General features: G+C 36.2%; 1 protein-coding gene across 1 annotated transcript; it reads left to right on the top strand.

Annotated features, from left to right (window-relative positions):
* The first annotated feature begins 7,433 nt into the window (after positions 1-7,433).
* Positions 7,434-11,700, top strand: LOC140971186 (glutamate receptor 2.1-like). The gene is made up of 5 exons (XM_073433304.1): positions 7,434-7,762; positions 8,400-9,739; positions 9,877-10,189; positions 10,277-10,683; positions 10,786-11,700. Exons 1-5 carry the CDS (start codon positions 7,480-7,482, stop codon positions 11,524-11,526), a joined length of 3,084 nt encoding a protein of 1,027 aa, XP_073289405.1. The 5' UTR covers positions 7,434-7,479; the 3' UTR covers positions 11,527-11,700.
* Positions 11,701-15,801: the final 4,101 nt, after the last annotated feature.

Here is a 15,801-nt window from a genome sequence, read left to right as displayed (position 1 = left end):
CCGAATTAAATTTCCAAATTAATTCAGTGTAATGGTTATTAATTCGGTTAAACTGAATCAACGCTCACCCTATTGTAAAATTTTGTCGAAGAGTCGCTTCAAATTTTACATGCATCATCTCTGACTGTAATAGCGGTGCAGAGTCTGACATCGCTTTGGGTTTGTGAATAGTTTGGAATTTCAAGTTCCTTCGACCTAAATGGAAGTGCAGAGTTCTATTCCGAAGAAACGATTACTTGATAATGGCGGTTTTAGTAGCGAAGGTTTCCCTTCAAAGTTCAAGCGCCGCCCAAAGCCTTTTGCTGTTCGGAATTTCCCCAGAAACTGTGGCTTCCCGAAGCCTAATACTGGGATCCACTTACCAGTAAACTGCAGTTCGATGGTGGAGACTTCTTCGTCGAAATTTTCAGAGAAATCTGACCCATTAGTTTCTGGGACCAACGGAGGAAGAACTGAAGGGTTTAATAATATGGAGAAGCAGAAGATTTCAGATTGTATCGCTGAAGAAATGGGCGGCGAGAATGACCAGAAACTTGGTTCTCTTGACGCGGTGTGGGAAAGTGCTTTAGAAAAAGTGGCAAAAGTTATTGCTTTGGCCCTTGAGTATGTTGCTTTTTTGGATGGTGAGTGTTCGACTCCTAAAAATTTAACAGTGGCCAGAATTTTGTCTGAAGGTTTTGATGGACATAAGTTGGAAGAAAATTTTGGGGAAGGTGGTGCGGATGTGAATTTGAAAAGGGCTCAAGAAAAGGATAATACTGGACTAGAAATGAAGTGGGGAGATGTTGGAGATGATATTTACTGTTTATCTCCTCAAGATGTGAAATTGAAGAGATTTCGTGCCGAGTTTGATCGAGAGGGTGGTGATGTGGTAGGATCTCAAAGAAATGAAATTATTGTTTTGGAGGATGATGATTCTTTTTCTGAAAAGAACGGAAGAAATTGTGGCGGAAATTGGCAGGAGCCAGAGATTTTGGATTCGGATCAGTATGAAGTTGATAAGGAACAAGAAGATGAATCCATGGAAAACTTTACAACAGATGAAAATCTTGCCTATGTTGAGCTTAAGGATACACGTAATGATGAGCCTAAAAACTATATAGCACATCAGGAATTATGCAATTTGTGTATTGTGAAGCGTGATGGGCCCGAGCGATATAAGGTGAGGGAGGCTTTAATGAAGTTTGAAGAGCATTACGAGACACTGAAGAAGGAGCGGAAAGAGCGGAAAGCAGAGATGGGCGAAGGACAAAAATTTAAATCACATGCACACATAGAAGCAGCGGAGCGTGTCAAGGCCGAGGGAATGTGCATTTCTGTCCAGAACCCTTTTGGGCATATACCAGGCATTGAAATTGGCGACTCTTTTCGATTCAGGGCTCAACTTGTTGTTGTTGGCCTACACCGCCAGATGATCAGTGGAATAGATTACGTGACCATTGGTGGTGAAAAGTTTGCTACCTGTGTCGTGGATTCAGGCCGTTACGAGAATGAGGCTAAAACAAATGATTCTTTGATATATTCGGGTCAAGGCGGGAATCCAAAGTTTGTCGACAAAGCTGCTGATCAGAAGCTCATAAGGGGAAATCTTGCTATGGCGAATAGCATGGACGTGGGATATCCGGTAAGAGTCATTCGTAAAAGAAAGAGTGGGATGAGATCTTATGGTTTTGGCCATTCTAGTGACTCAAAGTATTTATTTGTATATGATGGACTTTACGCGGTAACTAAGTATTGGCAAGAAAGAGATCAAAATGGTAGTTTGGTGTTCAAATTTGAATTAATTAGAATGCCAGACCAACCGAGACCTCTTCAAACTGTTGCTAAGCCTGGAAAATTGTTACCTCGCAAAGAAATTTGTGTTACGAATGATATATCCCAAGGACTGGAGACTCTTAAGATTCGGGCTATGAATGGAATAGATGATCTTAGGCCCCCACCTTTCTCATACATAAACAAGATTATTTATCCGAATTGGTATAGGCGCGTGGAACCCATTGGTTGCAACTACATAGATGGTTGTTCGGATTCCCATCAATGTCCATGTGCTGTAAGGAATGGAGGAGAGATTCCATTCAATGAAAAGGGTTCAATTGTTAGATCAAGAACCATAGTTTATGAGTGTGGCCCGAATTGCAAATGCCCGCCTTCATGTATGAATAGAGTCAGCCAACATCGCCCTAGAATCCAGTTGGAGATTTTTAAGACCAAAGAAAGAGGGTGGGGAGTAAGAACACGAGACTACGTGGCATCCGGTAGCTTCATATGCGAATATATCGGAGAGTTGCTACGAGACAGGGAAGCCGAACAAAGAATTGGCCATGACGAATACCTCTTTGATATTGGCGATGGTTATGATGAAGATGGAGAATCAAAAGGCCTTAATGTTGGTTCAAGAAACCGCGATGCATTTGCTATTGATGCTTGTAAGTTCGGGAACGTCAGTAGATTTATTAACCATAGTTGTTCTCCTAACATGTATGCTCAAGAAGTTCTTTATGATCACCATGACAAGAAAATGCCACACATAATGTTTTTTGCAACCAGGAACATCCCTGCTCGACACGAGCTTACATATAATTACAATTATATGATAGATCGAGTTTGCGATGCAAACGGAAATATTAAAAAGAAGCATTGCTTTTGTGGTTCACGCAATTGCAATGGGAGAATGTATTAGAAAAGGTTGCTTGGGACTATCTCTCTGTTTTTCTTAGAGAAATTTTTGTCTTCATCATACTAATATTTCTAGTTACTCGGCTATGTATGTGATGCTTTCTAATATATAATTAATTAATATAATATATATTATATTATATATATTACCTAATATATATTGTTATGATCGTGATGTCCTCATATAAAAAAAGAGTATGTCTTTTGTGAGACAGTCTCGCGAATCTTTATCTGTGAGACGGGTTAACCCTACCGATATTCACAATAAAAAGTAATACTCTTAGCATAAAAAGTAATAATTTTTCATGGATGACACAAATAAGAGATCCGTCTCACAAAATACGACCCGTGAGACCGTCTCACACAAGTTTTTGTCATAAAAAATGATTACGACTTTTGGAAAAAAGATTTTTTTTTCTTTATCGTACACCTTTGTGATCCGGATTATGTGCATGGTTATAAAATGGGTCCGGTCATAATAAGAAAAATCCTCGGAATATTCGGATTTAATCGGAGTGAGTCTAATCAATGCGGTTTTCTCCTAATCGGGATTGAGTTCTCTGGTTTTAAAGGTCTTGGATGATTAACCAACTCATAAGCAGATTTGTAGACTAAAGTAGTGTCTGTGTGAACTTTTAGGAAGCACTTGTTAAATTTTAATTGTATGAAAGTGTTTTTGAGTGTTTGTAAAAATTGCTTCAGCTTCTATACGTTTTATATAAAAGCTAAAAACAAGATTGTGATTTTTTTTTTTTTTTTGGGTTTAAGGTGTAAAATATAAGTTGACATTTATATTCTTAAAATATTTATCATGTTACATTTATTTTTTAAATAATATTTTCTATTTTTATATAATTCGTATTTCCAAATTTTTTTAATACATATTTTATGTATTTTATATAAATTTATCATTTTTATTAATCTTATATATTTTTTGAAGTATTCATGTTATAAAAAATAATTTAATTTTGATACAATATTCATAATGTAATAATAATTATATAATCACATTGTTAACTGTGTGAGTATCGAATTTTAGATAATTAAAATAGATCAATTTTATATAATTTAAAGATGTGATTATCATTCAACCAAAAATTAAGTTTGTAAGCAATTATTTTCCAAACACTCAAAATTATAGCTTGTATTACCTTTAAACTTCTATTTCCAAACACTCCCTATTTTAGTTTTTCTAACCAGCTTCAAAAAAATATATAGAATAAACATTTTAAAATAAGTAGAAACTCACCAAAACACTCCATAAATGGAAAATCAGACTATCGCAGGTTCATCAAGATCTGAACTTATGGGTGCAGGCGTATCAGCTTTAGATATCATTGACTTTTGCCGGTGACATTCTTATTAGATGATGGGAGGAGAGACATATGACATATCATTCTTTTGTCTCAATTCACTCACATTTTTTTATGGAGATTTCATCTTAACTCCGTTGTCATTGACGTTTGTTGATGACATATTACATGTAATCTCAGTTGTTGATATGTAGCTTTCAATTGTATTCTTGTATGTTATGGATTCGTACAACCAGTAATTCTAGAGGTCTTGATCTAGCCCACTTTCTCTTTTGTATTTTGTCTCTTGTGTCATATGATTTTTGTCATGCTTGTTGATATGATTATATTTTATGAATATGAATTTAAAGTTGAAAATAAATTTTCTAAATTTGCTTGTTTTTTTTTTTTTTTTTTTTTTTTTTTTTTTTTTTTTTTTTNGGATCTCAGTCTGACCATTTAACGTCCTTATTTTACAACATTTTCTACATTTATATATTGTTTCGCAAAATGTAACCAGAATACTAACATTTTTCATAAAATTTCATACTTTGACAATATTTTAACTCGCATTATGAAGGTGCTATGCTGTAATTGTAAAGTGAAAACTTTGTCTTTCATGAAGAGCTTCACTTTTCAAGGTTGTTCTAAATCAAGGATATATAGTAGTTGTTAGAAGATCCAAAATAATATATTAATTCATTGTCCCTTTGTGACTCCGGAGGGGCATATCAACTTACCCAAAAGGAAATATTTGTTCACCTTTTGAAAGTAGCACTCACATCAAAATATAATTCCATTTTACTTTTCCACTAATATATATTGCCCACGTGTCGGGATGCTCGAAGATGGAGTTGCATTGTTGAATTTAATATATCTAATTAGGGGAAGAAAAAAAAACAGCGAAAGCAAAACATTTTAATGTGTAAATTGTGGAAAAACTCATAATTGCTCTCTTTGTGATACGTTAGAATCCGACATATGATTTTAGCTTGATATCAATTGTAACTTATAAGATCAAACATTTGCCATTTTATCATAAATTATAGCTAATAATAAATGTAAAACTTCAATATTCCGTACAAAATATCATGTATTGATCGATCTGCTAGCTAGTAAAGACAATTATTACATTTAACACTAATTGTAGGAGCTTTCTTAACCAAGGATCTTAAGAAATATACTCTTCTAAACCCATATGTATTATAAGTATTATCATCGAATGTCTTATCCTTAAAATCTCATATATATTCCGTCCACTCAACTAACCGAGAGTAATAATCTTACTCTTAAATAATAAAAACATTTAAAATAATAAATAATTTTTACCAAAACTAATAATGAATGGGTTTTTGAAAAAACTTCTTCCTCAAATATATGCTTAAGAGTTTGCTTCTGGTCGGTCTCTTAGTTTAAGAATGAAAAGATAAAAAGAAGTTTAGTGATAAACAATTCAATTCAGAGTTTCGTTTGTTTGGAGTTTATTTTGTTTTTATATATGCATCATAAATTATAAAATTATCTAATCATTATACCTCATCACCCGCAGTTTTTTTGTTGGAATTAGGGGATGTAAACACGGTAGAAATTTGAAAAATCATAATAATTAAGGAATTAGAAGTTAAGATTATATATAATTTATAGAATATTACAATGGAAATAACTATTGGAAATAAATATATGTATAAGTTGTGACATAAAACATTAACGTTATAATCTTGTATTTAACACCAAAAAAACTTGTAACAGTTCACAATTTTAGATTTTGTTAGGTTTGATTTTGGTTTCACAATAACCATGATCAGTTTTACCTGACGACCTCAATCCTTAAATCTTGAACCATTTTAGTTTATATTTGTTCAATGAATACCATTCGTTTTCAGATTTGTTTCATTTGAAATCTTTTAAAAACATGGATTGTTTTTCCCGTTGACATACTTTTTTAATGAAAGGTCACGTGGTCTTTCATAATTAGAAAACTTTAATATTTTTATTTCTTAATATTTAATCCTAACACTTTATTCTTATTATTAGCCATAAAATTAACAGTAATGACGACTTGGCTGCATATTTTTTTTTTAAAAAAAAATTAGGGATCAAAAGTATTTTAGTTCATATAAAATATAAAAACTAAAAAAATATTTTTCCTTTACGACATATTTCATCATAATTTGAGGAACCATTCTGACTGAGTTTCAAATTAATGTAAGACTGAGTCGTAGGTAGAAAGTTAATTAATTATTATCAGAACCTATTATCTCCTCTTTTTGGTTCACATTAAAAATTCTTACCAATTCTTTTGCATCTATATTTTTTGGTGTTTCTTTTATTCTTTTTTTAATTTATTATTTGTTAAAGGCTTACTAGGATGGTTCATGAACCCAGCCTAATTTTCAGAAGAATGATTGTGACGAGTCTGAGTTAAAAATTCTAGAACATATGAACATGGACAATTGTCAATATTTTACATATAATGAATGTCCCCAATTAAACAACAATATAACCAGTTGTCTCTTTCTTTCTTTTTTCTCATCGACAACCAGTTGTATTAAAATATTTTGCAATGTTTGGTGCAATTCTCGGCAAGTATTTAGCATAATATGGGGGAGAAGTTTGCAACAAATGGGTCTTAAAATCGAGACTTCGTCCCGAATTTGCGATCTTAGTGTTGGATGAATTTAGGATAATTCTACGTCAACTAATTGTCATATTCGTGCCTTTGCAAAGTCAAATTCCAAATACTAAACTGCAAACTAAATGAAATCAATAGCGTGTAAAACTGATATTCTTGAGTTTTTAATGATGGCTACAATCATTGATAATTCTTTTGCCATATTACCAATAATTAATAATAGGTTGTTCAAGTTTTAATCCGTGTTGATGTTCTGGTAATATTAGTTATGAGTTATCGAGGGAAAATTAAAAATTTCATCATGTCAGTTGGCATGTTTTTGTTTTTGGTTTATAAGTCGTCAAAGTTTGGTTTTAGTCCAATAAGTTAAGTCTTTGTTGGAGCACTTACATAGTATTAGACATGTCAATAACATCTGGTATTATATCAACAACATCCGGTGTCACGTCATCAACTGGCACATCCACCTAAAAGTGAAAAAAAATTAAATTGTTCAACTAAGATCAAATTTTGATGATTTATTTTTAATCATGATAGAAATTGTGTTCCCTGGAGTAGGAACGAAAGTCCCAAGCCTAAACATAAATGCCAAATATATAGAACTTTTGTAAGAAGGAAAAATGGAACTAAGAAAAGTTATTCCTAAAAGGAAAAATGGAATCAGTGTTTCCCTCCAAGTCGTACAAAAAATAATCAATTGACTTGCCAAAGTAAACTCCAGTCTTTTAAATCTACAAAATACTTGGGTGCTCCTACTGACTCATGGATATGAAAATGGCAGATGAAATATTTATATTCAAATATACAAGCATTTAATTTAATCATCAACTATATATATATATAAACCATCTTCATGAGCTCTCCCCTCAACTTAGTAAAATGAAGAAAGAACCATGCAGCCATATTGTCTTTTTTCATCTACTCTTCTTCTTCTTCTTCTTCTTTGTGTGCTTAATGGCGAAAACGGCCTTGCCACAGGCGTCCCCGGTCGGCATAAAAGTGGGCGTAATATTGGACATGGATGATTATATTGGAGTCATGGGGTTGAATTGTGTTACGATGGCACTTGAGGACTTTTATGCTAAAAACAGACATTACAAGACAAGGCTTGTTCTCAACGTTAGGAACTCCAAGGGAGATGTGATTGGGGCAGCTGCAGCAGGTACTTAACAATTAATCTTTTTCACATACATACATACATACATACATACCATAATCAGATGAACAAGAAGTGCTAAAATTTATTGATCTATAAGAAAAATGAATGATTTTATACACAATTCTCATATTGGAGGCGTGCTTAACGTTTAGTTGAGCCACAAAACTACACCAAAGCAGGTTTTTGTTACCTTTGATTTCGTCTAAACACAAGGGTTAATTCGTTTTGTACGTTGGATTGTTTTTACTTTTGGTCACGTAGGTCTGTAAAAGTTTAATTTTAGTACAAATTAGCCTTTGTTTTCACTCTGTCTTTTTTTGTTTTTGTAAAACTGATGTACATACACATGCACCAAATCTGATGAATCTGAGTGATAAAGATCGATACCCTCTGCTCTGAATGTCGTCTTCTCTTTCAAAATCCTTGGACTTACGTTCCACAGTTTCCTTGTTTACACTGATGATATTCCCATATTCTTCGGAGAAGTTTAAGTCCCATGTGCTGAAATAGAACTTAATGTTCAAAAAGTTAGCTTGTGCTTATGTAATGAAATAAAAAATTGAAGTGCCAAAGAAAATTATACTCGATTACCAAATTTACCATAGTCTAAAAACAAAATTTCCTTGGTGGTGAAATGCAGCTCTAGACCTACTGAAGAATGTTGAAGTGCAAGCCATCATAGGCCCCATGTACTCCACACAGGCAAGCTTCTTGATTGCTCTTGGACACAAAGCTCAAGTTCCCATCATCACATTTTCAGCAACAAGCCCTTCTCTTTCGTCGACACGAAGTCCATATTTCATACGTGCAACACTCGACGACTCTTCACAAGTGCAGGCCATAGGTGCACTCATTAAAGCATTCGGATGGCGAGAAATTGTGCCTATATACGAGGACAATGAGTTCGGAAAAGGGATTATGCCATATTTGAGCGATGCCATGGAACAGGCGAATGCCCACATCCCTTATAGAAGTGTCATTGCATCACTAGAAACAGATGATCGGATTCTTCTAGAGCTTTACAAGCTCATGTCAATGCGAACTAGAGTTTTCATTGTCCACATGCGGAACACTCTCGGTTATCGACTATTCGTTAAAGCAAAACAACTAGGAATGATGAGTGAAGAGTACACATGGATTATAACTGATGGCATGACATATGAATTAAATTCAATGGATCCATCTGCCGTAGAATTTATGCTAGGAGTCATAGGAGTACAACCTTACATCATGAGAACAGAAGAGCTCGATAACTTTACCAGCGGATACAAGGAAAAGTTTCAGCAGAAAAATCTACGGGTTCGTAGCCAAGATCTTAACATTTTTGGATTGTGGGCTCATGACTCGGCCATTGCTCTAGCCATGGCAGCTGAAGAAGCATCAATCACCAAGGCTACATTTGTAAAGGCAAATGTTTCAAGAAACTCTACTGATATTGAAGCCTTTGGGGTCTCAAATGCTGGACCAAAGCTCATTCAGGCATTATCAAGAACCACATTCACAGGCCTAGCTGGAAAGTTTCAATTAGCTGATGGGCAACTCCAATCACCTCCTTATGAAATAGTCAATGTGGTTGGCCGTGAATTTCGGGTAGTAGGTTACTGGATGAAAGAATATGGTATTATCAGAGAACTAAAGCGCACAGATGCTGAAACCAAAACATACTCCATTTCCAAGTCCAACTTAGGTTCCATTAAATGGCCAGGTGACAAAACATATCCATCCAAAGGTTGGGTGATTCCAACAAGTGGGAAGAAATTGAAAGTTGGAGTGCCAGTAAAGATTGGTTTCACTGAGTTCGTTCGTGTTACTTGGAATCCTGATAATTCAACTATAGTGGAAGGATTCTCCATAGATGTTTTTGATGCAGTAATGGCAGCCCTCCCATATGGAGTACCATATGAATACGTTCCATTCGCAACTTTTGACCACAATAGGGCTGGTACTTACAATGATCTGAGTTATCAAGTGTACCTTGGAGTGAGCATCTTTTCTCATGCTTCCAAATTTGCAAGTACAAAGACAAACGTGTCGTATTTCGAGCAAGATGCAAAATCTACTACTTAAAATGAAAGAAGTTGTATATATGGCTAACCTTTTTTTTTGTCAATGAACAGAATTATGATGCAGTCGCCGGAGATGTAACCATTTTAGCAAATAGGTCACATTATGTTGATTTCACACTCCCGTATTTAGCTTCTGGTGTGTCAATGGTCGTACCGATAAAAGACGATAAGAGCAAAAATGCGTGGGTATTTGTGAAGCCTTTGACTTGGGAGCTTTGGTTGACAAGCTTTTGCTCATTTGTTTTCATCGGGGTGTTGATATGGATCCTAGAACACCGAATAAATGAAGATTTCAGGGGCCCTAAATGGCACCAAGTTGGCATGATATTCTGGTTTGCTTTTTCAACCATGGTCTTTGCTCAGAGTAAGCCAATTCTCATCCTTTAAACTGTATGTTTTATAATATGCAGGTCTAATACCGACCATTCACTTTGTTTTTTTTTTTTTTCAGAGGAGAGGGTGATAAACAACTTGTCTAGGTTTGTGCTGATTATATGGTTCTTGGTGGTTCTTATAATAACACAGAGCTACACCGCAAGTCTTACGTCCATGCTAACGATTCAACAACTGCAGCCTACCGTTACCGATATTAGCGTGCTTCTTGAGAACAAGGATTATGTGGGATATAGTAATACTTCATTTATATATGGACTTCTTAAAAAGATGAATTTTGACGAGTCTAGACTTGTGCCATTCAACACTCCATGGGAAATGGATCAACTCCTCTCCAAAGGGAGTGGAAATGGCGGCATAACTGCTGCTTTTCATGAGATCCCATATCTAGAGGTGTTCCTTTCTTATTACTGTTCAAAATACATGATGGTGGATTCCACATATAAGGCTAATGGTTTTGGCTTTGTAGGTGTCCTTTTTCTCCTCATCCTTCTCTCAATAATTTCAGTCTAAAAAAAACTTGAATCACACCTCATTGATTTTGAATTCTCTGTTTCTATCATTCAGGTCTTCCCAATCGGTTCTCCTCTAGCGCGCGATGTTTCAAAAGCAATATTAAATGTCACTGAAAGCAAAAAGATGGTGGAGTTGGAACGAAAGTGGTTTGGAGATAAGACCAAGTGTCAAGATGCCGGTAGCTTAAATTCCCCCAAGAGTCTTGGGCTCAGAAGCTTTTGGGGGCTCTTTTTAATAGTTGGGATAGTGGGACTTTTGGCCTTTACAATCTATGCACTGAAGTTCTTGCATGAACACTGGCATGTCATACAACGTTCTGATCCCAACTCCACGATACGTAGCAAGGTGGCCGAGTTACTTCAAAGGTTCAACAACAGAGACCTCACATGTCACACTTTCAAGAACATGAAATTGGCTGAGAAAGATAATGGATGTGGGGGCAATTATGTGGACAGGTCAATCTATTCATCGCCTCAAACTTATCAAAAAAGTCCATCAAATTTCTCGCTGGGCTGTCCAGATACTAACTGCCCACCAAGTCCCATTTTCTCGAGTCCCGAGGGGCAGTACTTAAGTTTTCAAGGAGATCACGCGAGGTCAATTGAGAACGAAGATTTCTCAAGTCCCACAGAGCATAACCAAAGTTTTCACATGCAGCATGGAAGCTTAATGGAGAATGCTGTAATGAATCCAGCCATTGAATTGTCTCGAGTAAACAAGCAGGAAATTGAGAATGCAAGGCTAGACGAAATCGATCAGATTACCTCAAACCCTGCAGAGGCAATCCACTGAACTTGACTTGGTGTTAGTTATTCAGTAAAATGGTGAGAATGGGATTTTGTACTTCATTGTTGAGGTATATTACTTTAATTTTTAGAATAATTTTTGGTGATGCATTACTTTAACATTTTAGAAAAGATCTCAGCAACTTCAATTATTTTGGCTTGTACCTAAATATTCATCCAGAAATTTTACAAGTGTAACAAAGATAAAATCTTTGTCATGGTATCATATTGACATAATTGGAGTGAAATATATAAGCATTTGTTGGAAAATTTTGATGCTTAATGAATGAAAATTAAGCAAATTAATCAATGTGTTTGATTGGAAAAATTCGAAAAGAAAAACGAAGCTTAATGAACGAATATTAAGTTCGGTGGTTCTGAATTAAACTCGAAACGAGTTCATCAAATGTTGAAAGAAACTCAAACGAGTAGTCGGAACATGTAAGGGACGAAAATCAGAAAAAAAAAAAAAATTCGGTCGTGAACACTGGCAGGCGCGCACCTGCGCGCGCGTCTGCGCGCAGGTGCGCGCGCTTGCCAGTGGCAGGTGCGCGCGCCTGCCGAGCGCTGCCGCAGGCAGGCGCGCGCGGGCGCTCCCTGTTTTTCGTGTCCCTTCGATTTTTCTGATATTTTTTCATTTCCTTGGCATTGTTTGATGATTGTGATCAGTTACCATGGCCAAGGGACATCCCCATGAATGAAAGATCATGTCTCTTCATTTGGAAAACATTAAATATTTGATATTTTGAAAATCAAACATACATTACATCATTTTGAATCTTCTTCTTCCTTCTTCTAAAAGAGAGAGTTTTATTCATTTCCTTGTGATAGAATTTGAATATTTGAGTGCTCATTATTCAAGTGTTGTAGTTGTATTTTGGGAGAAGATTGCCACAAACTCTAGCACATTGTGAGGGCAAATTCTTCTTAAGGAGAAAGTGTTCAACACTTGCCTCTACAAAACCATTTTCATTGTTTTCTTCTTGTTTTCCTCTCATATTTGAATACCCCAAACAACAATCTTAAGAAGAATGTAGTTTTTTGATCATTTGCAAGAAGAATTTTCAATGGCTTCATCATCTACAACACAACATCCAACCATTGCACAAGGAGAGAAACCAGAAAAGTTTTCTGGTGCAGATTTCAAAAGATGGCAACAAATGATGCTCTTCTATCTCACAACCTTGAGTTTGTCAAGGTTCTTGAAGGAGGATCCTCCCACCGTTGCTGAAAACGAGACGGACACCAACATGAGGGCCGCTTTGGATGTATGGAACCAAAGGGATTTTCTTTGCAAAAACTACATCCTCAATGGACTTGACAATGCATTGTACAATGTGTATTGTCAAGTCAAGACCGCCAAGGAACTTTGGGACATGCTTGATAAGAAATACAGAACGGAGGATGCAGGCTTGAAGAAGTTCATAGTTGGGAGATTTTTGGACTTCAAGATGGTGGATTCAAAGTCCGTAATGAGTCAAGTGCAAGAATTACAACTTATCTTGCACGAGATTCATGCGGAAGGAATGAGTTTAAGCGAGTCCTTCCAAGTTGCTGCATTGATCGAGAAACTCCCTCCGTGGTGGAAGGATTTCAAGAACTATTTGAAACACAAAAGGAAGGAGATGGGATTGGAGGATCTCATTGTGAGATTGAGGATAGAAGAAGACAACAAGAGCACCGAGGCCAAGACAAGTAAGATGGCAGCAAGGGTGAACATTGTTGAATCGAGTTTCCAAGGAAAGAAGAGGAAGTTTGAGAAGCAACCACAACAAGGCCAACAACCACCAAATAAGAAGAAGTTCAAAGGCACTTGTTATAACTGTGGAAAACCGAATCACATGGCTAAGGATTGTAGGAAGCCAAAGAAGGGAAATCCTCAAGCCAACGTTGTTCAAGAAAGGTCGGTACCATTTGATTTTTCTCAACTTGATTTGTCTGCAGTTATTTTGGAAGCAAATTTGGTTGAAAACTCCAATGAGTGGTGGGTTGATACCGGAGCAACTCGACACATTTGCTCCAACAAGGGGATGTTCTCCACATACACTCCATCGACCGGGAGAAAACTATACATGGGGAACTCCGCTACGTCTGAGGTGGTGGGCACCGGAAATGTGGTATTGAAGATGACATCGGGTTTGGAAGTAACCCTTGTTGATGCACTTCATGTACCAGACATAAGAAAGAACCTCGTGTCGGGGTCTCTGTTGGTCAAACACGGGTTTAGACTAGTATTTGAGTCTAACAAGGTTGTATTGACAAAGAGTGGTCATTTTATTGGAAAAGGATATCTCGATGAGAACCTTTTCAAGTTGAATGTAATGGCTATACGCCAAAATGTTGTTGAAAGTAATAAAGGAAAAAGTTCTATTTACTTGCTTGAGTGTTCTCATTTATGGCATGTTCGTTTAGGACACGTAAATTTTAATACCTTGCAACGTTTAATGAAACTTGAATTATTGCCTAAACACAACGTCGATCCAACACAAAAATGCGAAATATGTGTTGAAGCAAAAATGACCAAAGCGCCTTACCACTCGATTGAAAGATGTACAACTCCTCTAGAACTAATACACACCGATCTTGGTGATTTAAAGTTTGTACAAACTAGAGGAGGGAAAAGATACTACGTGACATTCATTGATGATAATACAAGGTACTGTTACGTATATCTTTTGAGGTCGAAAGATGAAGCTCTTGAAGCATTCAAATGTTATAAGACCGAAGTTGAGAATCAACTAGGCAAACAAATAAAGAGGGTTCGAAGCGATAGAGGGGGTGAATACGGAGCACCGTTTGATGAATTCTGCACATCTGTGGGTATAATTCATGAAACTACTGCACCTTATTCACCACAATCGAATGGCATTGCCGAAAGAAAGAATCGAACTCTAAAAGATATGATGAATGCTATGTTAATAAGTTCAAGACTACCCCAAAACTTGTGGGGGGAAGCAATACTATCGGCTAATTACATCCTGAACAAGATACCCCACAAGAAAAATGACAAGTCACCTTACGAATTGTGGAAAGGTCATAAACCTTCCTACAAGTACCTTAAAGTGTGGGGGTGTCTAGCTAAGGTTGAAATACCAAAGCCTAAACAAGAGCGAATTGGACCAAAGACGGTCGACTGCATATTCATCGGGTATGCACATAATAGTAGTGCCTATAGGTTTATAGTGCACAAATCTGAAAATGCAGAAATGAATACGGGCATGACAATTGAGTCAAGAAATGCAGTATTTTTTGAAAATATATTTCCTTGTAAAGAGAGGAAAGAAAATGGTTCTAGCAAGCGAAAACTTGATATGGAACATGAAAGTCAAGTACCTACACATGATCCAACTATAAATGAAAATGCTACACCATTGGAAAGTTCTTCAAAAGAGCAAGAGCAAAGAAGAAGCAAAAGGGCTAGAATCTCAAAGTCCTTTGGTCCAGACTTCCATACTTTTATGTTGGAGAATGAACCAAAGGACATACAAGATGCTCTGACTAGCCCTGAAGCTCCCTATTGGAAAGAAGCCATCAACTCTGAAATGGATTCCATATTGCAAAACCATATTTGGGAATTAATGGATCTTCCACCAGGTACCAAGCCATTGGGATGTAAATGGATATTGAAAAAGAAAATGAGAGTTGATGGAAGTATTGAAAAATACAAAGCCAGGCTTGTGGCCAAAGGCTATAGACAAAAAGAAGGACATGATTTCTTCGACACGTATTCACCAGTTTCAAGAATAACATCCATTCGTGTGCTCATTGCTATTGCAGCATTGCATAACCTTGATATACATCTAATGGATGTCAAAACGGCATTCTTAAATGGTGAACTTGAAGAAGAAATATATATGGAGCAACCTGAAGGCTTCATAGTTAAAGGACAAGAAAGAAAAGTTTGTCGTTTAATTAAGTCACTATACGGACTTAAACAAGCGCCCAAGCAATGGCACGAAAAATTTGACAAGGTAGTATTGTCAAATGGATTTAAGATTATTGAGTGTGACAAATGTGTTTACATTAAAGGCACTCGAGAATCTTATGTGATAGTATGTCTATATGTGGATGACATGCTAATAATGGGGAACAACCAAGAGTTGATTAAGGGTACAAAGAAAATGTTGACAAAACATTTTGATATGAAAGATATGGGTATTGCTGATGTAATTCTAGGGATTAAAATCTTTAGAACTCCAGAAGCAATAGTCCTATCTCAGTCTCATTATGTAGAAACAGTGTTGAAGAAGTTTAACGCTTATGACTCTACCCCAGTAAAAAC

The sequence above is a fragment of the Primulina huaijiensis genome, chromosome 2, assembly GCF_012295235.1.
Source record: "Primulina huaijiensis isolate GDHJ02 chromosome 2, ASM1229523v2, whole genome shotgun sequence".
NCBI lineage: Eukaryota > Viridiplantae > Streptophyta > Magnoliopsida > Lamiales > Gesneriaceae > Primulina > Primulina huaijiensis.
Note: the sequence above shows the minus strand (reverse complement) of the source record. Positions and strands in the feature narration are given on the sequence as shown.